Source organism: Macadamia integrifolia, chromosome 10, assembly GCF_013358625.1.
Source record: "Macadamia integrifolia cultivar HAES 741 chromosome 10, SCU_Mint_v3, whole genome shotgun sequence".
Taxonomy (NCBI): Eukaryota; Viridiplantae; Streptophyta; class Magnoliopsida; order Proteales; family Proteaceae; genus Macadamia; species Macadamia integrifolia.
In genome coordinates this window covers 23134359-23161252 of record NC_056566.1, presented here as the reverse complement: position 1 = coordinate 23161252, position 26894 = coordinate 23134359, and the positions used below count along the sequence as shown (strand labels likewise).

General features: G+C 39.2%; 1 protein-coding gene across 1 annotated transcript; it reads left to right on the top strand.

Moving 5' to 3' along the window:
* Positions 1-3079: 3079 nt before the first annotated feature.
* Positions 3080-26473, top strand: LOC122092068 (acyl-coenzyme A oxidase 3, peroxisomal-like). The gene is given in 14 exon segments (XM_042662378.1): positions 3080-3753; positions 4908-4960; positions 4963-5024; positions 5109-5216; positions 5306-5478; positions 5602-5701; positions 5830-5904; positions 5991-6121; positions 23739-23874; positions 23955-24074; positions 24402-24548; positions 24628-24732; positions 24820-24921; positions 26024-26473. Coding segments are annotated over 14 exon segments (2046 nt in total). The 5' UTR covers positions 3080-3268; the 3' UTR covers positions 26273-26473.
* The last annotated feature ends 421 nt before the right edge of the window (positions 26474-26894 follow it).

Genomic DNA, 26894 nt, shown 5'->3' with positions numbered 1-26894 from the left:
AATAATAGACGGAATACTTATTTGACAAGTATGTTTTTATTTTTATTTTATTTTTCTCTGCCCGTCCCTTTGTTCATTGTAAAATCGTCTACTACTTTCCACCGAAGAAGAATAATGTCTTCCCTTCTCCTACTACTCACGGTGGCATTGCTACTACTTTGCATCAGGTGTTCTGATGTCGCACGACCCTTGGTATCTATGGCAACACATCAATTTTTTAACCCAATCGCTGGCACACTCTAGTTTGATGTTGTTGGTTTTAAAACAAGTATTTAAAATAAATGAAGATTCAAAATAGCTTTTAATAGTTGTTTAAATACAAAATAATTTTTACAAGATTCTTATACCTCATCGTTTACTTATCAATTCAGTTTTTGAAACATTTTATTCTCCTCTTTAAGGCTTATTATCTCTTCAGTTGTTAAAGATTTATGTAGTCTCAGCTTTAGTTTTAAAGTCTCCTAGTCCCTTAATTCTTTTTCTCAAATGTCTTATAAATAAAGAGGAGTTTTAGCATTTGTAACATGGAACAAGTCCTTTGAGTCATTCAAGTGTGTTCCTAATTTTGCTTCTTTTGGATTTTGTTGGATTTACATGTCCATTTTGTAAGTGTTTGTTTTTAATCTGAGCACATCCCTATAGCATTCGAAGGGGTCTAGTAGTTGGGTACACGATTACTAGAGGCGCCATTGGGCTGTATTATCTTGGAGGTCGATTTGCAATATTCCCGGTTGCACCATAGGGGGCATCTACGGTCTTAAGGACAGTGTCAAGTAACACGACTCTTCCCACCAAATTTTCTAATAATTTCTATTATAGGTCTATGATAATTTCATACATCTGATATATTGAAAGTTCTCCCACACAAAGGTGACACTTAAGTTTGCTCTCTCAATATTCTGACAATAATTTCCCTACAGATGCCCTTAACTCCATCTATCCTATCGAATCTGTCTATCAACAATTCGTGATATGCCTAGCCAGCTTCACCGGTGATACTTGCATCAGCATCAGTCTCAACCCTAGCTATCAATTCGGCCGAATACTTCACGAATTATTCGGCCGAACCGAATTTTTCCGAATTAAATAAAAAATTCGGACCAAATCCGAATTAAAAATAAAATTTGGTAAAAAACGCGCTTTTTACTAATTTGAATTTAAGACGCGAATAATTCGGACCGAACCGAATTAAACCGAATTATTCGGTACACTTAAACAGTATTTAAAAAAAAAAAAAAAACAAAACGTCATATATGAAACCCACGGTACCCACCACCGAAATAATTTTTTTTTTCATCTTCTTCTCCCACAAATTTCCACCTCATTCTTCCCATCTTTTTTCTCCACCTAATTCTTCTGTAACAATCGTACGAATCTACTCTTTGTTTCATTTCTTCTCATAACTTCATCAATTCATCCTAAGATAGGGGAGATATCAAGCCTTGATGGATAATTTGAGGTTCCGGGGGACCAGGACAGATTCATATCGCCGTATCAATCAATCTTCTTTTATATTGTTGCTTTAATTTTGAAAAATTAGTGCATCTTAGTGCAATATGGGTCTTGTGAACCCAAGCAAAATGATAGTGAAAATTTTTTGTGGTCAATTTATTTATTTGTTTTATTGTAGTTGTAATCTTGCATTCACTCTTTTGGGGCCTAATCTATTTCATGAGTAGAAATTGGATTACAATAACCATTGCTTCCATCGTTCAATGATAATTTTTTCATAGTTTTTTACTTTATTGTATAAAGTAATTTGCTCTTTCTAAGTATACAAATCAAGTTAATAACTTGATAAATAAAAAATATACAATAAACTATAAAAATAATATCCGAATTTTTTGCCCGACTTTTGTTTTTTTAATCGAATAATTCTCGAATCCGAATCCGACTCCGATTTTTATTTTGTCCGTTTTTTTGACCGCTTTTTTGACCGAATCAATCGAATTATTCCGAATAATTCTCCGCCCGAATAATTCCCGAATCTGAATTTGTTAACTATGGTCTCAACAACTAAGGAATCCATCTCAACAGAAGCCTCCCCTTCAACGTCATTTGCGGCAACACCATATTCTTCCTCAACTTGTGAAACCTTGAACTCTGCAACAAAGGATAGTGACACAACAGGGATGGATGAGAAGACAGTACAATTTCCCAAGAAAGTTGTAGTGTATAAGCTGAGTATTTCTCTCTCCTTTTATATATACTTAAGATTAGAATAATGAATGTTAATCCAACGAATCCAATCAAATTGACAAAACCCAATGGTCAACAAACGCTAGTTTACCTTATTCTTGGAAAACCCACTAACGTGCCCAACCCTCACCTAACTTTTAAATACTACATTAAATAACGTTGAAGATTAATACAACATACAACAAAGAATGAAACAACTTGTTGCCACCTATGTGGTCAACTACGAAATTGTAACATTCTTTTAAAATTTTCATGCAATCAATACCTTTAATTTGAATTTAAATCCGATTATAGTCTGTTTAGAGAAATATGTGTAATTAACCCTTTAAGCCCTGTCTAATGCCAATTTAGCCCAAGTATTAGTTGCCTAATTAAAGATCGGTACTATTGACTATTTATAAAGTGGACCATAGCTAATATATGAGGATTGATTCCTTCAACAACCCGATCTCAGTGTATACTGTATAATATAAAATGTGGAAGCTTGAATAGCTGGATCAAAACCGGCCCAATTCAGCCTGACCCGATCCGACCTGAGCGGACCGATTGACATCCCATACTGATAGGAGCTCTGTCGTAATCTAGAATTCTAAACGTGAATCCCAAGCGCGAGTATCGCTTGACCGGATCCCATCCATAGCAACATCTGACGATATGAGTCGTTATCGGATAACTGCAAGCATGCACGCAAGCCAATGTAACGTTATCCCCATACCTCTACTGGACCAATCACAGAAAACTAAAGAGCATATTAACGTTGTCCTAATAATTGACCAAATATGGTTACTAAAATCAACACAAGTGCGTACCCCCTCCCTACCTGTTTCCTGCCACGTCATACATAGATGTATGCGTGCAAGAAAACGAAGGGAGACCATCCTTCCCATCAGTTCGTTCGTTGTCTTTATTTGGAATTTGGAAGTTGGACTCTGTTCCAAACGTGATGTTGCAGAGGTAGATTCGAGCTAACGGCCTATCCCTTCTCTTTATTTGCTTCTTCTCTCTGTTTCAATCTCTCGGACGAGTCCTCACTTTTTTCGAATCCCATATTGCTTTGTCTAATCAATCAATGGCGTCCTCGTCTTCTTCCTCTACCGAACGAGTCTCATGGCGAGCTTCGGTTCTATCCAGACATCTTCAGCAACCGATGGATTCCCCTTGTCAATCTCTCGAGTCCTCTGTTTGTCTTCACTACTCTCCTCCAGAACTTTCTGAGAAATTCGAATTCGATGTCAGAGAGATGCGTAGATTGATGGACGGGCACAATTTTGAAGAACGAGATTGGTTGTTTGGATTGATAATGCAAAGTAATCTGTTTTGCCCCAGAAATTCTGGAGGCAAGATTTTAGTTTCGCCGGATTATAATCAGTCTAAGGAGCAGCAAAGGGAGATGACTATGAAGAGAATTTCGTATCTTTTGGATCAAGGAGTTTTCAAGGGATGGTTGACTGATAGAAGCCCTGAAGGGGAGTTGCGGAAGTTGGCTTTGTTGGATGTTATGGGTATCTACGATCACTCGCTTGCTATTAAGCTCGGCGTTCATTTTATGCTCTGGTACTTCCGTGGGCTTCTTCGCTTATGTTTAATTGAGCTTTTTAACTTAAGCTATTCTTTCCCTTTAGCCTTCGAAATTCTTATTTCTATTTGTTTTCTTACTACTTTCGTAGAAAAAGCATTTCAGAGACTTCATCTATCTGAAGAAATTATAATTTTGAATATGTCAACCATGATACATTTTCTAATGAAGCATTTAGATTTGCTTGGTATGAGTTTCCTTACCTACCTATTGTACTACTGGTATTCCTAGATTGATTGACTGTGGCTTTCAGAATTGTGTATCGTCCATACCCTCTCTCCCTGCCCCCCCCCCCCCGCGCCTTTTTTTTTATTAAGAACATTTTACGAACTTGCTTTGTCTGACTTAACCAAAAATCAAAATGAAAGGTTTTGTTTCATCCATATTTGACTGATTAATGTGCTTTTCTGAGAGTTTGGAAATTGTAGAGGCACAGCCTCTTTGTTCATAAATTCTTAAGCTGTATGGCAGAGCCATACTGTCTCTTTGTCGACAATCTATCATGAAACTCAGGCAATTAACATAGTAATACACAATGTGTACTATGCCGTAAGATGCACAAAGAGAGGGAAATTATTTGGTGATTCTAGGAAATAAAGGGAATTTGTTTTCCACTTACCAGGAAGGTATATTGTCAGATATTGAAAAATTCTGATTTTGGGTACCTCATTGCCTTCACTTTAATGAAATACACAGGTGAGTGCTGTTGTGAGTTGATACTTATTTTTTTGTACATTATTTGCAATTTTCATGTGTTTCCTCATTTGGGTTACTTCATCTCCTTCACTCAAAAGAAAGAACAAGAATGAGAAACTGTTATCAGTTCATTCTTTTTTTTTCTTTTTTTTTTTGGAACTATTGTCTGATGATCTTCATGTGCTTTATGTTGATGTTTGCTATGGTTAATTGCAATGCCAAGCCGCAAATGGCATACATCTTAAAGGATTGTGCTAATTTGATGAGAAGAAAGTTCACTGAGAAAACGGTAGATTTATTTCCTTAACTTGGTATTCACTAGCAAATCAATGTTACACCAAGTCAGCATTTTAAGTTACGAGTACTTGGCAGAATCGAAACTCTCTTCAAGCTATTGGATGGTGTTAATTAACCTTTCTTCCCAAATTGACTACAGGGGTGGTGCCATTCAATTTTTTGGGACAAAGCGACATCATGAGAAGTGGTTGAAGACACTGAGGATTATCTGGTTAAGGGTTGCTTCGCAATGACCGAACTAGGACATGGAAGTAATGTATGGGGAATTTATTTGGTCGTTTGATTTAGCTTTTTTTCCCCTGCTGTTATCAACAATTACTTTTTGGTTCATTGTTTTCAGGTTCGAGGGATTGAAACAATCACCACCTATGACTCAAACACTGGAGAGTTTGTCATTAACACCCCTTGTGAATCAGCTCAGAAGTACTGGATTGGTGGAGCTGCTGATGTATGAAAGTAAATTTTGCAAGATGGACATTCTAGTGCACAATTTATATGTGGACTTAAACTGACAAATATTTCTTTCTGCTGTTGTAGCATGCTACACATACGATAGTTTTTTCTCAACTCAATATAAATGGGAGTAATCAGGGGGTCCATGCATTCATAGCCCAGATTAGAGATTTAGATGGAAATATATGTCCAAACATCCGTATAGCTGATTGTGGTCATAAAATTGGTCTGAATGGTGTAGATAATGGTCGAATTTGGTAAGTGTAGATTTTTTTTCTGCCTTTAGTCCACTTTCTTTTGCACTTTGTACAGAATAGTTAGTGCCTTTTAATATGTTTGAGGTCCATGAATTCAAATGGTGTTCCACTTCTTGTCTTCAGGTTTGACAATGTACGGATCCCTCGAGAGAACTTGCTGAATTCGGTTGCTGATGTATCACCAGATGGGCAATATCAGAGTGCAATAAAAGACACGGATCAGGTGTGAGGGGCTATTATATTTCTTTTCTTGATTCACAGTTTCACACACATGTTGAAGGTATACAGGCATGATTTTTCCTTTCTCAGCATTTTGAAGATAGACTTCTGTGTTTATACTTGATATTTCAGAGATTTGCAGCATTCCTAGCCCCATTGACATCAGGTCGGGTGACCATTGCTGTTAGTGCAATTTACACTTCAAAGGTACATGGTCTTTCTACTAATAATTTGATCTTTCCTTTTATTAGGACTCAGCTTCTTATAATTTCTTTAATATTTTCTGTTTCCAGATTAGCTTAGCTATTGCCATAAGGTATTCATTGACAAGGAGGGCCTTCTCTGTGTCACCAAATGGGCCTGAAATCCTATTGCTTGATTACCCGAGTCATCAACAGAGACTCTTACCTCTTCTTGCAAAGACGTAATTATCTCACTGAGCTGATTTACGTTGGATTAAAATTTTATTGTCACTTCGCTAGAACTATAAACCTCACTTCTTACATGAGATTGTATAGCATGTATTAAGTTTTTCTTTTATGCAATGTCCGTCAATCCAAAATATTTTATCTGTCCATGGGAAGATATTAGCAGAATGGCTGTTTGTGCTGTATCCAGTGCTACAGGAAATTTGTAGCCATTGTTTTAAAGATTAGATTGGTTGGATGATCTAGTCCATAGTTGTATTGGATGGGACAAACTGGATCTTCCACATATGGGGGGACTGGTTGATTTTATGTCAATATCTATCTATTGGTCACTGGATCTTCTAATCCTTTGTTTGGATCATAAAATCCAACCTTGATGCAGGGAAATTACATAAACAAGACTTATTTAATGAGAAAAGCCTTTGGGTTAGGTTATGTGTTGGCCTTTGGGTTTTCATTGTGATTGACATCTTTAATGGGTTTAGAATGTGAGTAGGAGTGTCAATTGCATGTCTATTATGGCTACTCTATGTAGTAGTTTGAATTCCATGTCAGTTTAGGAATTTTTTTTTTTTTTTTTTTTTTGGGGATGAATAGTTTAGGATTATTAGACATTTAGTTTATGTAATCTATATATGGCTGTATTGGATGCAATAACCAGTCCCAAACTAGGAAACTAGTAGAGACTTGCAAGTTGTGACACAAGATCTCCAAACTACATAATATTAAAGACACAAGAGAAAGACTATTACTATTGACAGAATGACTAGATAGACATGATGTTCAGGTTGAGTGTAGTTCGCAGATATCAGAACCTACCTGTGGAGATCTCAGGGAAGATCTCAGGGATCTGAGATCCTGGACGGTGGTGCTGGATAGAATTCAGTAGAACAAATTAGAATCTTAGATATCAAATTTAAAGCAATTTAGAACAGTATTGATGAAGTTATATGACTAGAAGGAGCAAAATGAAAACTCAGCTGGAAACAGGGGGTGCCACATACTTAGGAGATGAGAGAAATCTGACCAGTAGAATTGTAGGAATTAAGATAGAGAGTTAAAAGAAGATAAGAGGGCAGGAATCCACCTGTGGTGTCCCTTTAAATCCACCAAGCAGCTTAGGTATTCACTTAAGAGCACTATGACTCCATACAACCCAATTCTTGAAGAGAACTTCACTAATGTTACTCATAAATTCTTGGCTTAGGTCATAGTCCAGTATATAATATATATATAATCTTTCCCATCACTACGGGGAGTGAAGTAAATTGTTTCACTATGACTTCTATGTCCACACATTTCAATTCATTTTGTTCAATGGGTTGAGGGTAGATAAGAATTCACACACTGAAGAACTGTACCTAATCTCTACTGCTGCCCTCCCTCTCCCTCTCCGGCTCCAGCTATCCTGTCCACCCCGACCCCCAACTCTCTTTCTCTATGCCCCAATGGTACCCCTACCCCACCACTCACCAGGACACATGGATCCATGTCCTTTTGTGCGACCACTTGTTGGAAACCTTGCTTTTAAAAGTTAAAACCCTAGTCACATCGAAGCCCACTTGTTCCGGCGTCCACCCTGGCCTCCCTGCTTCTTCTACACTACATATAATGCTAAATTTTGGGACAATTTGATAGATCTTAACCTCCGTGCTCTGGTTAGTGATGACAATATGAGACAAAGTTGAGCTCTCTACAGTCTTGGATGTAGAATTCGTTGAACCGACCAAATGACGGATAGTGGAGAGCGGATTATGGGTCACTGGATGGGATTACAGTGGAAACTCTGAGCTCGTGATTGGGAAGTAAAGAGAAATCCAAAACCTTGGTGCTTTTGCAATCTGTGATTATTTTCAGGTTGGTTGGCTATTGGAGCAAATTGGTCTTTGTCTTTACATAAACTTTATAGGGAAAATTACTGGATTACTCACTTTTGAGTTTTCCTTTACCAAATTATCCACTACATGTTTCACTTAAAAATTATACAACATTGAGTTTAAGTTTACAAAGCTACCCACTACAGTGTGTCTCTCTCTCTTGCCTACAATTATCTCTCTATATGCCCCAATAGTACCCCTCCCCCACCACTCACCAGAAGGACACATGGGTCCATGTCCTTTTGTGCGACTCCTTGTTAGAAACCTTGCTCTTAAAAGTTAAAACCCCAGTTGCATTAAAGCCCACTTGCTCCGGTGTCCACTCGGTCTCCCTGCTTCTTCTACACTACATATAATGCAAAATTTTGGGACAATTTGATAGATCTTAACCTCCCTGCTTCAGTTAGTGAAGACAATATGAGACAAAGTTGAGCTCTCTACAGTCTTGGATGTAGAATTCGTTGAACCGACCAAATGACGGATAGTGGAGATCGGATTATGGGTCATTGGATGGGATTACAGTGGAAACTCTGAGCTCTCAACGTGATTGGGAAGTAAAGAGAAATCTAAAACCTTGGTGCTTTTGCAATCTGTGATTATTTTCAGGTTGGTTGGCTATTGGAGTAAATTGGTCTTTGTATTTACATAAACTTTATAGGGAAAATTACAGGATTACTCACTTTTGAGTTTTCCTTTACAAAATTATCCACTACATGTTTCACTTAAAAATTATACAACATTGAGTTCAAGTTTACAAAACTACCCACTATAGTGTGTCTCTCTCTCTCTTACCTAATTGTTTGACATTTTTACCCCTGTCCTTGTTTTGCCTTCCAGCAACCCTGCCCCTACTTCTTGTCTGCCAGTAGACTCGATGACGACGACCCTATCCCCTCCGACCACGCTGCAAACGCCCCCACCTTGTAACCCATTTTCATTCGTCCACTTGTAATCGTCCAACCCTCCCTTACCCCTGTCTATTTCATCTTTCCTTGCAACCCACCCATGCCTTCTTCTTCTTTCCCTGCAACCCGATCCCCCCCAACTCACTACCCTCTTTTCACAGTGTTGAATTTGGTGCAATTGGTGCAACAGCAATGATAAGGGTTTGCTGCGACCATTTTGAATCATGTTTTAGTTCATGAAAGATTACTATTTTTCCTAATTTTTATTTTTCAGATATGATTAGATTTTCTTTCTTCCCCTTCCCAATTAGCTATCCCATCTGGATTTCCTTAAAATGTATGGAATGATTTCAAATTATCGCCAAAAATAAAAGTATCAGTTAAAATTAGATCTTGGGATGAACTGCCTTCTTTACAACCTAACCTTTCTCTGGTTCGTAGTCTACAAAATCTCTTTTTATTCACCCCTTAGAATTTTATTTCCAATTACAAATCCGATCACTGTTGATCTTCTCTTTTATCTTCCAGTTTTTTTTTTTTTTTTTATTATTATTAATCTGAAGGTAAGTGAGGGTTTTATTACGTGATTTGAGCAGCAACGTATGCTTCTCATGAACAAAATGTGAATGGAGAAATGAGTGGTCGTCATATTTTGAACAAATCAGTCAGTCCAGAATCTTGGGAACCCATCAAAAGGTGAGGTCAGTCTGTTGAAACCAATCGCCGGTGCCATGGAGGATGCTGGATGAAAGAAGTTAGGGCATGAGGTTTCCTAATCTCTTTAATGGCAGACGGATCTGTGTAGGCAGTGAGTGGAGCGTGGGTGAAGAGGAAAGTGAAGGAGAAAATGGTAGGGTCAGGTGGGTTGGGTTGGGTTAGGGTGCAACAACGGGTGGGTGGCAAGAGGAAAAAGGGGGTAGGAACGGGTGTTCTTGTCGGAAGGTCAGAGGATCCAGTGATAGAAGGGAAAAAAAGGAGAAGCGGGGTAAAACAGTCAAAATAGGTCCTTAGTTGATGTAGGAATACTGTTTCGGGTAGTTTTGTATATCCAAACTCAAAACAGTGTATTTTTGTTAACTGAAACAAAGAATGGGTAGTTTTCTAAGAACAAACCTGATTTTGTGTAATCCTGTAATTATCCAATTTTTTTTTATTTCTCTTATCAAAATTCATACTTTTTCCCCTCTTCTATCAAACAGTCGTTCTTTTTCCTGTTTCTTCTTTGTTTCTTTTAATTCATTCCTTCAATTTTTTTTAAGTGTTGTTACTTTCTATAATAGCTGATTCTTTGAATCTGTCATTTCATTTATTTTATCACTTCATTTCTTTCTTTTAATAAAAAAAATCTTCTTGGTTTTGTGTATTGGGACTTTGCAGACGAAGAACTCACTTTGAAACTGGCCAAAGAGTTCAATTCTGGCAGCGGAATTTTGCTTCTGTTTCCAGTTGTTATAGCCAACTGTTTTCCTTTCTTTTTTTTTGACTAAAATTAAAAAAAAAAAAAAATTGGTGAAACTAAGTTCAACATGTCATCACTGCCTTTGACAGTTGGTGAAGAAGCTAATTCTCTCTGTCTGTTCGTTTCTTCCTGATGTAATACTGTAATTGAGGAAGCTCGATAGGATCTTTTCTCAGAGAATAAAGAAATTCAGATTTTGAAGTAGGTGCTTGCTAGAATCTGTTGTTAGAAAAAGAGAATAGGATAATAAACAATAATATAACACCCGGGCTTCACACCGCAAGGTGGATCGACTGGATCAAACACCAACCTACCTTGATCAAACACAAGGGATTTCTTGATCAAACACAAGAGATTCTTGATCCAACACAAAAAGAGAGTTGCATAAGCAAACTTTGACTTCAAATTCTAAGTTGTCCTTGAATACTTACTACAATTGATCCCTATTTATAGGACCAACTCAACAAAACATTACATACCCAACTTCCAACAAACAATAGTAGAAAATCTTCACTTATTAAAGTTGGGGTAGGAAAGTCTTCACCTTCTAACTACTAAAGTTGGAAAAGTCTTCACCTACCACCTACCACCTACCAAAAGTGGAAAAATCCTCACCTCTTAAAGTTGGAATGGGAAAGTCTTCACTGCCCAACTACCAAAGGTAAAAAAGTCTTCACCCATCATCACTTACAAAAGTAAATTAGAAAAGTAAAAAGTAAAAGTAAAAGTAAAAGTAAAAGTAAAAGTAACTTCTAACAACTTCAATTGAACCGACATTGGACCAACATGGACCATGGTTCAATTGGACTAAACTAAGACATAAAGCAAGAAATAAAAACTAGGTATGGACTAAACTAAGACATAAAACATGAAATAAAAACTAATTATGGAAATTAAAAACCATTAACAAGGTAAGGCCATATGCTAGTTATTCTTGTTGGCCTTCTTCCTATGGATGTAGGTCTTCAAATCTGCATCAACTCCTCCCGACTTGAAAACATTTGTCTCCGACGAATGGGTGAAAGACATGTAGCGCTCATATAAGTCAGGATCGAGTCGCTTGAAGTCATCAGCATGAATCCAAGTGCAATCAGTCCGTGGTCGTCCCTTCCATTTGACAAGAAAAGTGTGATAACCGGTGCCACGACGAGTGGTTTTGTAAGTATCATCCAAAACCTCTTCAATAACATCTTCAAGAGGTGGTGTAAGTTGGGGCAGCCTTAGCATTTGTTCCATGTCACCATCATCTAAATGATGTCCCACATAAAGATGTAGGTCAGCTACATTGAAGACATTGCTTATGGTTATTTCCTCAGGCAATTTGAGCACATAAGCGTTTGGTCCTACACGTTTCAGCACCTTATAGGGACCCATCTTCTTTGGATGGAGCTTTGTGTTAACACCAGGTTGGAACCTCTCAAGATTTATGTGAACCATAACCATGTCTCCTGGTTTAAACTCCACATAACGTCTATGATGATCAGCTATAGTCTTGTAGACATCATTACTTAAGGTGATATGTTGTCGCACGGTTGCATGCACCTCTATGATGTGGCGCAAGAATTCATCAGCTTCAAGGCTGATTCGAGCCTGGGGTGGGAGTGGAACAAGATCAATTGGGCGTTGCGGCTGAATTCCAAGTAATATCTCAAATGGTGTGCGCCCCGTTGTCTTGTTCACTGAGCTATTGTAGGCAAACTCAGCTATGTCGAGGATTTCTGGCCATGTCTTCTCATAATCTCGGACTAAGCACCTCAACAAGTTCCCCAAACTTCTATTAACAACCTCTGTCTGACCATCAGTTTGTGGATGGAATGCAGTTGAAAACTGTAGCTTTGTGTTAGTTTTCAGCCACAATGTCTTCCAGAAATAGCTCATAAGCTTGATGTCATGATCAGAGACAATAGTACTTGGCAGCCCATACAGTTGAACAACCTCTTTGAAGAAGAGCTTTGCAATATGATAGGCATCAAAGGTCTTTCGACCATGGTTTAAAGTATCTCCGATACCAATACGATACCCTCCAATACGTATCTTAAATTTAACCGACCGATACGATACATGTAATTTTTAAAATCCTTTTATATCGATAAATATCCTACGATACATAACGATATACATCAATACACCACCGATACACATCGATACGATACGATATGCACCGATACGACTCTATGAAAAATATAAAATCGAGGTGAAATGTACATTTTGGTATGTTTCGATACGTAATGGTGAGTATCGGCATGTATCGATCGGTATGTATAGGTGCGTATCGGTATGTATCGGTCAGTACATATTGGTATGTACCGATACAGTGCGCTATGGTCATATAAGGGCCAAGATGGGTAATTTTTCAGAAAAACACGATTTTTTGAAGGGTTTTTGTTCCAAAGTTGCTGCTAGCCATATTTCTCTCTAACTAAAGTGGAAATCAAGGTTGGGAACAAGGATTTTACATTTATGGGACAAATACAAACCTTGAATTCTTAGTTCGATACCCTCAATTTAGTGTTTATGCATAATACATGTTATCATTAGCTTTTTTTTAACAAATTATTTATGCAAAAGTGTTTAAAAAAATATTTTCTATCCATTTATATGTGTAACTTTAGCGTATCTTAGTGTATCTCTGATACGATACGATACGACACGATACCCTCCGATACGTATCTTAATTTTGGCCGACCGATACGGTGACCGATACCGATACTTTAATCCTTGCTTTCGACATGGCAAAAAGTGAGCCATCTTAGAGAAGCGATCTACTACAACCATAGTGGAGTCATATCGTTCTCTTGTAGGTGGCAGCCCAAGTAAAAAATCCATGCTAATGTGGAGCCAAGGTGCATGAGGAACCGGTAGTGGGGAGTAGAGGCCTGTATTCTGCTTGGTTCCCTTAGCAAGTTGACAAACTCGACACCTTTTGATGACATGATCTACGTCTTTTGCAATATGTGGCCAGTAGTACCGATCAATCACTTGTATGATGGTCTTGTCCTTGCCGAAGTGGCCTCCCAAACCTCCTCTATGTAACTCCCTTATGATGTGATGTCGTATGGAGGAGTCTGGAATGCATAATTGCATTCCAAGAACAAATAACCATCGTGGACAAAATATTTAGGGTGTTGCCCACCTTATTGTAACTCTGCATACATGACTCTGAAATCCTTATCAGATGCGTACTCATCTCGTATCTGATCAATACTAACGGCATGTGCTGAAAAAGTATTGATAGTGAGAACTTTTTGGCTTAAAGCATCAGCCACCGTGTTCTCTTTACTAGCCTTGTATTTCATCGCAAAGACGAACTCTTGCATGTAAGCAACCCACTTTGCATGCTTCTGACTGATTGACTTTTGAGAATGGAGATGTTTGAGTACTTCATGATCAGTGTAAAGAATGAATTCCTTACCAGTAAGATAGTATCTCTAGTGGCATAACACTTGAATGACAGCATAGAGCTCCAAATCATAAGTCAAGTAGCGTCGCTTGGCATCATTGAGTTTCTCGCTGTAGAAAGCGATAGGGTGCCCTTCTTGTATCAGCACACCTCCCAACCCAATATGCGAAGCATCAGTTGCCACCTCAAATACACGATTAAAATCTGGCAGGCGTAATACCGGGGCCTCCGTCATCTTCTTCTTGATAAGATGGAGGGCTTTTGTCGCCGCTGTTGTCCACTCAAACTTGCCTTTACTCTGCTTCATACATTCGGTAATAGGTGCCATGACTGCACTAAAATTTTGAATGAATCTCTTGTAAAATGAGGCTAGACCGGGGAAGCTACAGACTTCAGTGATTGTCTTCGGGGTAGGCCAGTTGGTGATGCTCTTGATCTTCTCAGGATCAGCTTCAACCCCTTTGGATGAGACAATAAAACCGAGGAATACAACCTTGGGCAGCATAAAGGAACACTTGAGATTAATGTATAGCTTCTCCATACGGAGCACCCTCAAGACTTGCTTCAAATGGTTGATGTGATCATCTAGATGATTGCTATAAACTAAGATATCGTCAAAGTATACAACAAAAAATCGACCAATAAATGGACGAAGTACCTGTGTCATAACTCTCATGAAGGTGCTAGGTGCATTTGTCAGACCAAAGGGCATGATCTTCCACTGGAACAGCCCATCCTTGGTCTTAAAGGTGGTCTTCCATTCGTCTCCTGGCCGAATACAAATTTGATGGTAGCCGCCTCGAAGGTCCGATTTTGAAAAGACCTTTGCATCGGACAGCATGTCTAGCATATCATCAAGCCGTGGTATGGGAAACCTATACTTGACCGTTATTTTGTTGATTGCTTTGCTATCAACACACATGCGCTATAAGCCGTCCTTCTTTGGAGTAAGCAATGCTAGTACAGCACAAGGACTAAGGCTCTCAATGATAAACCCCTTCTGTAGTAGTTCATCAACTTGCCTTTTGAGCTCAGTATGTTCTATAGGACTGAGACGGTAAGCTGGAAGGTTGGGAAGCATAGAACTAGGTACCGAGTCAATAGCATGCTGAATATCGTGCATAGGAGGGAGCTTATTAGGTAGCTCATCAGGTACTAAATCAGAAAAGTTTGATAGAAGCTCTCTACTAGGCCGTGTGAGCTGAACTGTTAGTGGTGGAGTGACCTCTCTAGTAACCATGGCTAATATTATGCCTATATCATGGCTGGTTCACTCAAATTACTTTTGTGGGACAGCTAAGATCTTCTTCTATAGAAGGACCAGCATCTTGTTGGTATCAGTGGTGGCCTTCTGGTTAGTCCTTAATGTCTGTCTCTTGTGCATCTCCTCTGGTACATTGATAAGCTCAAGTATAGTGTGCTGCCCTTTAAAAATAAATATGCACTAATTCTTCTTTCCACCAGTGAGGACATCATTATCATACATCCATGGCCTCCGTAGAAGAACATCAGTTAGCTTCATAGGAATAACATCACACCATACCTTTTCTTCATATCGAGAAAGTTGTAGTGGAATTGAACATCGCTGATTGACCTCCAAAGTATTGCCATTCAGTAGGGACTAGGGATACTTTGTAAGGCTGCGGGTGTTTCTTTGTCTTCAAATGTGCCTTCTTCACAAACAACTCAGAGACAACATTAACGTAGCTGCCATTTTCAACTATCACCTGTACAGTTCCATCAGCTGAACGCAAGTACATCGCCAATCCTCGCCTTTGGTTTCAGCCACCAATATGCGAGAAACCACATGAATTCCATAGGATTCATCTTCATTTGCTTCAGCCCCATCATAATAATCAATATTTTCGTCTTTCTCTTCCAGTGGAATTGGAAAGATATGGGAATTATCTTCATCAGGAGTATCGTCAGCGTCAACCATCACTGCTAGTTTTTTACGTGTAGGACAATTTTTGGCATAATGTCCCCTTTCCTGACTATGAAAGCATTGCACTGTGGAAGTGCTAGGCATAGGTGCTTTCCTTTTGTGATCAGCACGTAGAGAAGGTGTGGTACGTGGAGGATAAGAAGTAGGATTTTTTGCTGAAAATTTTTTTGTGATCTCTCTAGCTTGATATCCAAACCTTCTACCCGTAGGAGCTAGTAACTCCTCTGCATGTACTGCCTTCTCGAAGCATTCTCTGACATTGGATACATCTACTACGTCAATAGCACGATTTATATCAGATCTCAAACCTAAACGAAAGCAGGAAAGTACCTGTAATTCATTCTCCCTGATGCCAGTGCGTGAATAGAGTGAATCAAACTGCTCCATATACTCTGCAACGGATATACTCCCTTGACGAAGAGTATTCAGCTTGTCCTGCAACTGCGATCTAAAGTGTCGGGGTAAGTATTTGGCACTAAGATCTTTCATCTCTTCCCAAGTAATGGGAGCTCTGCCACGATCTTCTAGATCCCTTTCTTCAGTTCTCCACCATTCGCGGGCTGAACCAACTAGCTTAGTACGTGCTAGTCTCATCTTGCGTTACTCAGATAACTCAAACCTATCAAAGTAGTCATCTAAAGCAGCCAACCAATCATAAAATACCTGTGGATCATGCTTGCCGTTGAACTCCTTTAATTCAAGCTTGACCTTCTGTAAATCATCAGTACGTCGATGGGTTGCTTTAAGATCACCGTTGAAATAAGATCTCATATGTTCCTCTAGGGGTGTCAATCGGTCGGGCTTAATCGGGCTTGAAGACTTTCAAAGGTTGCACCGTGTCCGCCCATTTAACTAATTGGGCTTAGTTAGTGAGGGCATGGTACACTTTATATTTGGTCGGTCGGCCTCGGGCTATAATCGGGCTACTAAATAAGCCTTAATCGGGCTTTAGTCGGGCCTTAACCGGGCTATGAACATGTTTAATGTTAAACGGGCTTTAACTAGTGTTTAAACGGGCCCTCTTTAAAATATGCTCTTATATTATAGCCCACTTAATTCTACTCATGCAAACCCAAAAAAATGACAAGAATTGCAAGCCCAACCATTTCATTTTTTTTTTTTTTTTTTCTTCACTTTAAGCAAACGAGAAATCAAATATTTGTAAAACCTTTAGGCAGTTTGACATATACTAACTGAGCTTTCTTTCTTTACTTTTTACTCTTTAATTTGGGAGGTAAAATAGGCATTCTACACTCATTAAAGGGTCGGGCCAGGTCGGTGGACAATAGGCCGGTCTCGGTTGTGTGTTATTGGTCGGTCTCGGTCGGGCGCCAGACGGTCCAAGTGGCAAAATCAAGACCGACCGTTTGTAAACGGGCCGGGCTCAAGCCTGACACATTTAATAAACGGTCTGGGCCGGGCCGGTCTATAAACTGTCAGTTCCGGTCGGTTTAGTCCGGTCGGTCTTGGGTTTGACACCCCTATACTCCTCGAAGGTAGGTGGTGCTGTAGGGGTTCCTTGTTTTTCCCTTTCAGCACTTCTCCTATGTTGACGATGCACAGCAGATTATAGTTGATACCTGTCCTCCCTTTCGAATGGTACATTGCTACCTTGTATTGGAGTAACACTTTAGTTCTCAAGTCGCAGTAACCTCTCACTAATAGCTTTTTGATCAGCAAAGAGTTGTTGAAATATTTCAATGACTTTTGCCATTGGATTAGGTGGAGGCAGCGGCGGCCACTGTGACTCATTCTCTGCCATGCTCTGATACCAATTGATGTAATACTGTAATTGATGAAGCTCAAAACAGTACCAAGATTGGATCTTTTCTTAGAGAATAAAGAATCCAGATTTTGAACTAGGTACTTGCTAAAATCTGTTGTTAGAAAAAGAGAATAGGATAATAGACAATAAAAGTAACACCCGGGCTTCACACCGCAAGGTTGATCGACTGGATCAAACACCACTCTACCTTGATCAAACACAAAGGATTTCTTGATCAAACATAAGAGATTCTTAATCTAACACAAGAAGAGAGTTGCGTAAGCAAACTCTTTGACTTCAAATTCTGAGTTGTCCTTAAATGCTTACAATTGATCCCTATTTATAGGACCAACTCAACAAAACATTACATAGCCAACTTCCAACTAACAATAGTAGAAAGTCTTCACTTGTTAAAGTTGGGGTCGGAAAGTCTTCACCTTCCAACTACTAAAGTTGGAAAAGTCGTCACCTACCACCTACCAAAAGTGAAAAAAACCTTACCTCTTAAAGTTGGAATGGGAAAGTCTTCACCTCCCAACTATCAAAGGTGGAAAAGTCTTCACCCATCATCACTTACAAAAGTGAATTGATTCCCCCCTTTTAGAAAAGTAAAAAATAAAAGCAAAAGTAACTTCTAACCACTTAAATTGAACCGACATTGGACCAACATGGACCATGGTTCAATTGGACTAAACTAAGACATAAAGCCTAAGACATAAAGCATGAAATAAAAACTAAGTATGAAAATTAAAAACCATCAGCAAGGTAAGTCCACATGTTAGTTACTATTTGTTGGCCTTCTTCCTACGGATGTAGGTCTTCAGATCTGAATCATTTCCCTTTCATTTCATTTTTTTTTCACCCCGTTGTTTTAAGGTTTACTTACAATTGTAACCGTGTAATAGTGTAAGACCAGCCATGATGCATGCACACTCAGTAAAATCTGAAAAAAAAGGAAGAAAATAATGAGAGGTAGGTAGTTGCAGGTATGGGAAGGCACGGAGTTGCTTAGGGTGGGCAGAGGTGGGCTGGAACAACAAAGTGCGGGGGCAAGTTGAGGGCAGACGGTGGTTCCTAAGTTTAGTGTTTGCACCAGAACCAACATTCTTGCAGCTTCAGCACCTCACCATGGATGGGATAGGGCTCAGGCTCAACGAGAGGGGAAGGCGGAGCTGGAGAGCGGAGCTGGAGTGGGAGGAGAGAGGGAGAGCCGGAAATGCATAGTTCTCCTACAAGATTCCATTATGATTGAATTTACAAATTTTACCCTGTACTTTAATTCACCAAAACAACTTTAGGGGATAATAAAAGGAGAATGAAGTGAATTGCTTCACTCAATCTCTCTCTCTCTCTCTCTCTATATATATATATATATATATATGTGTGTGTGTGTGTGTGTGTGTGTGTGTGTGTGTGTGTGTTACAATCCTAAACTGACTGGGAATTCAAACTACTACTTGGAATAGCCAAAATAGAGCTGTATTTGACACGCATAAAGTGGTCAATTACAGTGAAAACCCCTTTCGAAGGCCCAACACATATGTAACCCAATCCCAAAGCTTATTTTCACTAAAATTAGCCCATTTATGTGATTTTCCTGTATCAATTCTAGTTTAGATCAGTATCGTCTATAAATGATATGGATTTTGATATCGATCGTTAGATCCTTGTTTATAATTGCCATGTGGCAATGCTCCTGGAAACAAAATTTGTTGCACCGGTAGGGCTCACTCTTATAAACTCAAGGCAACTCCACAAAGCCTTATCCCAACTAAATGGGATTATCTATGTGAATCCTGTTTTTCCATTCAACTCTATCTAAGGCCATATTTGTTGTTAATGCACAGGGATCCATGTCTCTAATGCAGAACTAATCTCGAACCAGCGAAGTCTAGTGGGAGGTCAGCCTGTGACAAGATCGCATGTGCAGGGAAAACTAAGATATGCATGGAATTATGGTCAAATGGTCTAGCTGTCAAGGGGAATAAGTCTGTAAAATCATATGTTGATCTAATGGTCATATTGAAGATATGGGGTAGTCTAAAAAACATTTGGTAACCAAAATAGAAACTCAGATTTAGAAGCCAAAAGAAAATAGCAACCAGAAACTAGAATTTAGAAAGTCAGAATTGGAAATATCAAGGAGTTACTAAAATAGCAAGTAGCTGAAATAGAAAGTCAGATTTAGTAACTCATAAAAATGGCAATTGGAACCCAAATTAGAAACTAGAGAAATGAATTAGAAAGTAGTGCAATATCAAGTGCTGTGTAAAATAGTAACTGAACAAAAATACTAGAAACGAGGCAAAGCAAGATGTTGCCACAAGGTTAAACAATGGCAGAACATTGCTATCAATGATAGGAATCTGGGCAAATGAGAACGTTGGATAATTCAATTAGGACTACTCTAGGAATACTTAAGACTCATGAAAGGAATAGGACTCATGTAAAGAATAGGACTACTATTTTTCTATAAATAAAGGAGGGACTGTGCCCATTAAGGTACAAGTCTATATTTCCCCAATTCTACATGGGATCAGAGCAGGTCTGATCACCAGATCCAAATCCCAAACCCCAGTCCATTCTATTCTTCTTCCTCCTCCACGTTTTAGCCTTACCGTTGCTGCCAAGCCCCACACTATTGCCCTCCTATCATTGCCAATATCGTCGCCCAAGCCCTGAAACCTCCTGCCGCTACCTCACATTGCCGAACCCTCCATCACTGCCTCCTCTGTCTGCAAACCATTGCTGCACCCATCTCTGCAACCGCCTACGCCCTCCAACCTCTCGCTGCAACCTGCTACACCCTGCGATTGTAAGATCCCATCACCTGCAACCTCTTGCTTGAAACCTCTTGCCAATCATTCTACCAACGCCTGCAACCTCTTGCCTGAACCTATCGCCTACAACCTATCAGCCTTCAACCGTCTCTGCTCCTTCTACCTGCAACCTCCTCTGAGAACAAAAACCAAAAGACCCCTCCATCGTGACTTCTCTCTCTTGACTCCTCATCCTAACCGAATCCCTAAACCGAACCAACTAGACCAAACAAAACCTATTCCTAAACCAACTAACCCAACCCTACACCTAAACCAACCTTAACACATGCGGTAGTCTATTTCCAAAAAAATAAACCCTCTACAGTATGATTAGCGAGAATAACGGTTAAATTTCTATCCGCGATTAGATTGTTGTCCACTAGAACCCCAACCACCAGACATACGGCCTCCCCATAACCTCAGCCACGTCCATGGTTAACAAGGAAGGCAAAATTGTCTTTGGTGGACTGATCAGATTTTGTAGAAGATGTAATATGCTGAAGTGTGGAGTAAGTGTCATTCAGTGTAGGGGCAGTTTCCCCAGCAAGTAAGTGGCCCTTCACTGCCTTCAAGTCATTATTCAAGCCAACTAGGAATTTGGAAACAAATAATTCATTGCACTGAGATTTTAGCTTGTCAATGTTTGTAGTTAGAGGCTGGAAAATATTGAGTTCTTCAACCATTCCCTTGAAAGCATTGTAGTATTCTAGTAGAGACTTGTCAGATTGACGAAATTGGAAAAGCTTCTCATAGAGATCATAGATACGAGTCATATTCTTCTCCTGAAAATATGTTTCCTTCAGATCATCCCGCACACCTTTCATAGTAGTGTGAAATATGATATTGGCAGCGACATCAAGTTCCATACTATTCCACAACCAGATCAATATTAGTGCATTATCCTTCATCCAGTCATTATATCCCTTATCAGATGACGCAGGAGGAGCAGAGGTAGTAAATTGAAGTTTGTCTTTGCCTATAAGATAAACCCTCACAGACTGAGCCCAAAGTTGATAATTCGAACTTCCTTTGCGCTTCATAGATGTAATCTGGACATTCACATTGTCCAAAGAAGATGTAGTAGAAGAAGGGGTAGTAGTTTTGGTCTCCATGAGGAACCAAAAAACCGATAACTTCAGGGTTTTGATTTAAAAGCACCAATCGAATCACCTGTGTGCAAATCTCTGTAACACCATAGAATAGGGGATCCTAGCGTAAGACAATAGTATCCATGCCTGATCCAACATCAGCAAATCAATCACCAGAACCGCATGGACAAATAATGATGAACCAGGAAAAAAAACATGCAAATAATCGATTTTGTTCAGAAGGATGGTGACATCGATCCAAGGTCTTCAATCTTTAGTTCAGCAGCATAATATCGTAATCCAAATAGGAACCAAGCACTCCATCAATGAATCAAGGAGTGATCTAATCCATAGCGGCCGCACACCAGAGAGGTTCAGCGGAAAAGGGAAATCAGCAGGGATGGATTGATGAACCCTAGCTTTGATTATAAAAGCTCTGATACCATGTTACAATTCCAGAATCCTGTAATCAACCCAAGGGAAGAAGGAGAAAAGAAGAAGAAAAGAAGAAGAGAGAAGAAAGGAGAGAGGCGAGAGTCACAGTAGTCCCAAAGAGTGGGAAGCTAACCTGGGGGCTGGGGCTCAGACCAGAATAGTCTGCTGCAGGTATTTCTCTATTTATTTTTATTTCAATAAAATAATTAACCAGGGATAGGAATACCCCTGTGCCCTCTACAGTACACAAGCACTATCGACTAGACCAAAATACCCTTGAAACTCAACATGAACCAAAACCAGAAACTGAGTTTAATTATACAGGAGAAAAGAAAAGTCTGATGTAGCCAAAATTCTGACGGAGTGGGCTAATAGGGAAGGAGAATAAACCTTAAAAGTTTGAAATAGAACCAACAGTCGGATTTGAGAATATTAGGAGATTACTAAATAGTAACTTGTAGGAAAATTGGAATTTGATTTAGAAACATCAGTGTGGCAGAAACTAGAAGGTAGAATAGCAAGACAAACCAAAATAGAAAGTGAATGAATGGATTTAATAACTGGAGAACCAACATCGAGCCATTCCTAAATTACCTTGATGTGTTTGTTTCTTATTGTGACTTTCCTAGGTTTGCCATTCATCCACATCAACAGCCTCATCTCTTCTACACTTGAGTCTCGAGGTAGGGGCAATGGTTCAATGGCTAAGAATATGCAAGGGGAGATATCACATACAGGGTGGGTGACATATGTTGTTGGTTTGGACCACCAGTTTTTGGGCATGTGACTAATCCAGCATGCACCCTATCTACCAATGGTGCATATCGGACCATGGTTTTAGGTATCAGTATCAGTTGAGACCGATCCCGATACCTGGCACATCCGGATTGGGTGCCGTAGCAGTATCAAGGGTAAAATCGTTGAAAAAAAAACCTAAATTTTTATGAAAAGTAGGGGTAAAATTGAACGATCCGGACCGATGCAGCCGATACCGATATGATGCCGATAACTAAATCCTTGTATCAGACACATCAGTCCTCCTAGCTCAAATCAGGTAGCCTGTTGTGCTTTTCCTGACAGCACAACTGTTGCATTACCTCTTCATGGCTCAACAGATTTATTTGTGCACATGTTATGCTTAGTCTTCTGAAATGAGAACCGATTTATAGCTTATACATGTTACAAGTAATACAAAATGTGTATAATGTCTTTCTGTTCGATTATTAATGTTGTAAGCATTATTCTTTAACTATTTAAGGCCAACTTGAGTGGCCTTGCGTTCGTCCTTGCTAGAACCTCCATGTAGCCAACCCCATTAAATTGGGATAAGGTTTTGGATGTTGTTGTTATTGTTGAGTGGCCTTGGACTTTCATCCCAGAGTACAATTTGTTGACTCTTTGTTGTATGTTTAATGAAGGGGCCAATTGAAAGAACTTCATTATTCTAGAATAAGTCATTCAAAAAACCTCCAACCTATTACTCTCTTTAAATATTTGGTCACTTCACATGAAAAAGTAGCATCTGTTTCCCTCTAGAGGGGCCACACTAACTAAAGCTCTGATTCACTTAAGAATCAGGTATCGGTTCCTCCATACTGGATGAGAAGTGAGATGTTCATTGAATTACCTATAGCAGACAGGAAGGGTGGTCTACATGACATGCTGTAACATAGATGTGAGGGAAGAAAATTCAGGGCCTTAATAAATAGGGTACAAAATGTACAGTCAAACATGCACACAAATGCAGAAATACCCAGATTCATAGTCATAGGCAAATATCTTTTATCATGTAAATATTGTGCATGGACTATGTCTACCTACCCTAACCATGCACCTTACATTCCTTTGTTTGTACATAATAAATCATGCTTATATGGATGGAGTTGCCGTTCTGAGATTTTGTGTCAATTCTTGCTGCAGTTGTGCTATGGGTATTGCGGCAAATTACTTGAAAAAGATATATGTGACAAGGACCCCTGAGACAAACAAAACCCTCCACGTTGTTTCCAGTGCATTCAAGGCTATGTTCTCCTGGCATAACATGAGGACGCTTCAGGTGGCAAATTAGACATGTAGTTTATAGTTCACAATTTTCTGAAGCCATTTTCTGACTTGTTTCTTACAATGCATTATCAGGAATGCCGTGAGGCTTGTGGGGGGCAAGGTATAAAGACAGAAAATCGTGTTGGTCATCTGAAAGGTGAATTTGATGTGCAAACGACCTTTGAGGGAGACAATAATGTTTTGATGCAGCAGGTACAAGAGACAATATTGTGCTGTTTTTAGAATGTAATGCTTTGTTACTTATTTCATTTTGATGATTCACATTTATAAATATACATGGGTCGCTGATCCATCAACTTGGAGCAACCACCTAATTATTCACCTATTGGGGAAACCATAACCTAGAAGATGCACTAAATTAAGTCTCCATTGTCCAACTTAAATATATACTCAATAATGATAAGGAAGAAGAAGAAGAAGAAGATAGGTAATAAGCAACAGAATGTTCAGACATAATAGAAGCTTAAACTTTCTTTTTAATTGGTTTTAGCTATGTCATTTAATTTTGTGTAAAACCAGGTCAGCAAGGCACTCCTCGCAGAATATATATCAGCTCAGAAAAGGAAGAAGCCAATCAAAGGGTTGGGATTGGAACATATGAATGATCCTTCCCCTGTAATTCTGGCTCAACTTACGAGCTCTGTCCTCAGAAGCACCAAGTTCCAGGTAATGCATGGTTAACGGCTGCTCTTTGGATCTGACATGTATTCGTAGTTGGGTTTATTTCATTATCCGTTTCCATCAGATGGATATCTTTTGCTTGAGAGAACGAGATTTGTTGAAGCGTTTCGCAGCTGAAGTATCACAGCATGTAGTACAAGGAGAAAGCAAAGCTTATGCATTCATCCTGGTAAGTTTCTCCTGCTCCCCCCCCCCCTTTTTCTTTTTCTTACACACGACACACTCTTACCATTTTTTGTTTCTTTTTGTGCACTAGAGTTATCAACTTGCAGAAGACTTGGCTAGAGCATACTCAGAACGTGCGGTGCTACAAACATTTTTTGATTCTGAGAAATGCGTTTCGAGTGGTCCACTTAAGGTAAATAAACAATGTGAACTATTTCTTATGAAGTATTTCATTTGTGCACCATGTGGCTTAACATAGTGTAAAATGCAATCAGAAACTCTCACGAAAAATTAGGAAAATAAAATTTTTAGGGATGTTGGTTGGAGATGAAGCAATTTCTTTTGTCGTCTAACAACTGGCTATCTCAGTGATTTATGACTAGTGTTACTTCATGTGGGGCCAGCTAAAGCACCCAACAAAGAGAAATGGATAGTGCCATATGCTATTTGATATAGTGTATCAATATTGCTGTGTGGATTAATTGTGTATATGTGTTGTCCAGCAAACTAATTAGAAACTGGTAAAATTCTTCCCTGTTTTTCCTGTTGTGATACTGCCAAGCCCTGATCATGCTTTAATATTCACACGCAAAACCAGTGAGATGCACTCATTATAAGCTTATTACAATCTCAGAGCACTGAGGTGCCAGATTGTGATTTTCTCTGTTACCCTTGTGACAGCAGGTTGTTCAAAAGTCTTCCTGGTCTGTCTTGGACTCTTGGGTTTGCTTCTTCTTGTGTTACCAATAAACAACCATTGAAGTTCTTGATTAGAAAATTTCCTAGCTGATTTTTTGCTAGCAATTGCAGCACCAACATGAATTAGAAGCAATCAGTTGACATGGTTCCTTTTGATGTTCTTGAAAACATGGATGGTAGTCCCTCTCACAGTGGTAATGTGCTTTCAGCCGTTCCCAGGTGGTGATGTTCCCTCCCCAACCCCCCATAAGTGTGTTGAATCATGAGAAGCATCCTCTCCACCTATTAATATTTCAAACAAAATGTTTGAATGGAAATTATGGTGCTACATGTCTCGTCGAAATTCAGAGTTTAGCTGCTACTCAATATCTATTTAGGTTTATGAAAATATCAGTGACATTTAGGATTTAAGTATGTCAGTATGACAAGGCCAGTTTTCCTTATTTTTCTGGTACTAGACAAGGCCAATTCACGGATGAATTTGTCTATTAAAAAATTGGATACCTCCGCAACCAGAATGTATCTGTATTTGCATGTTATTTCAGGGGGAAACTGAAAGACCATTTTGTGTTTTGGAAATTTGAATGTTTCTGCAGAATGTCCTGGGTCTTCTGAGGTCCATGTACGTTATGATCTGCCTTGAAGAGGATGCATCGTTCCTTCGATATGGGTACCTGTCAATAGAGAATGCTGCTGCAGTGAGGAAAGAAGTAGTGAAGCTCTGTAGTGAACTGAGACCTCATGCACTTTCCTTGGTGAGTTCCTTTGGCATTCCTGATGCTTTCCTCGGCCCCATAGCTTTCAACTGGGTGGAAGCAAATTCATGGTCTTCAGTTCATCATTAGTTTTGTGCTCATGTTCCATCTTACCATCCCACACCTCCTAAGCAAATGGCTGATAATGAATGAATGATTGCTTGGGAGACTCATGCTATCTCAATAAGGTAATTTTATTTGGATTCACACTACAGTTGTTTTAGAACAACTCATATGAAACTAGGCGCATATTAATAAATGCTATATAAATCTGATTTATTATTCTCTGTACATTGTTCATATGGAATATGAAGCTGCAATCACATCATAACCTGAAGTGAGGAAATATTTGGCCACTTTTAGTAAATATTTTTTTTTTTGCTAAAAGGTCATTTTATTAAAAGAGAACAAATCAAAACAAAGAGAAATACAAAAGGGCAGGCCGATCCCACTAAACCCACTTGCAACCTCCACCTTCGGCATGGCCATCAGCAGAGGGAACAAGCAAAGGGCTTAGCCAAATCGAAAACGGTGCCTGTCCAACGCATCAGAAGCTAACTCATCAACTACATGTCTCGGGAACTCCACTGAGAATTCTGAAGTACAAGATTTAGATGCTTTCCTAGCCAGAAAATCAGCGACTACATTAGCTTCACGAAAACAGTGAGTGATCTTCCATTGCACCAACTCCAAAAAGGAAATAACAGATCTC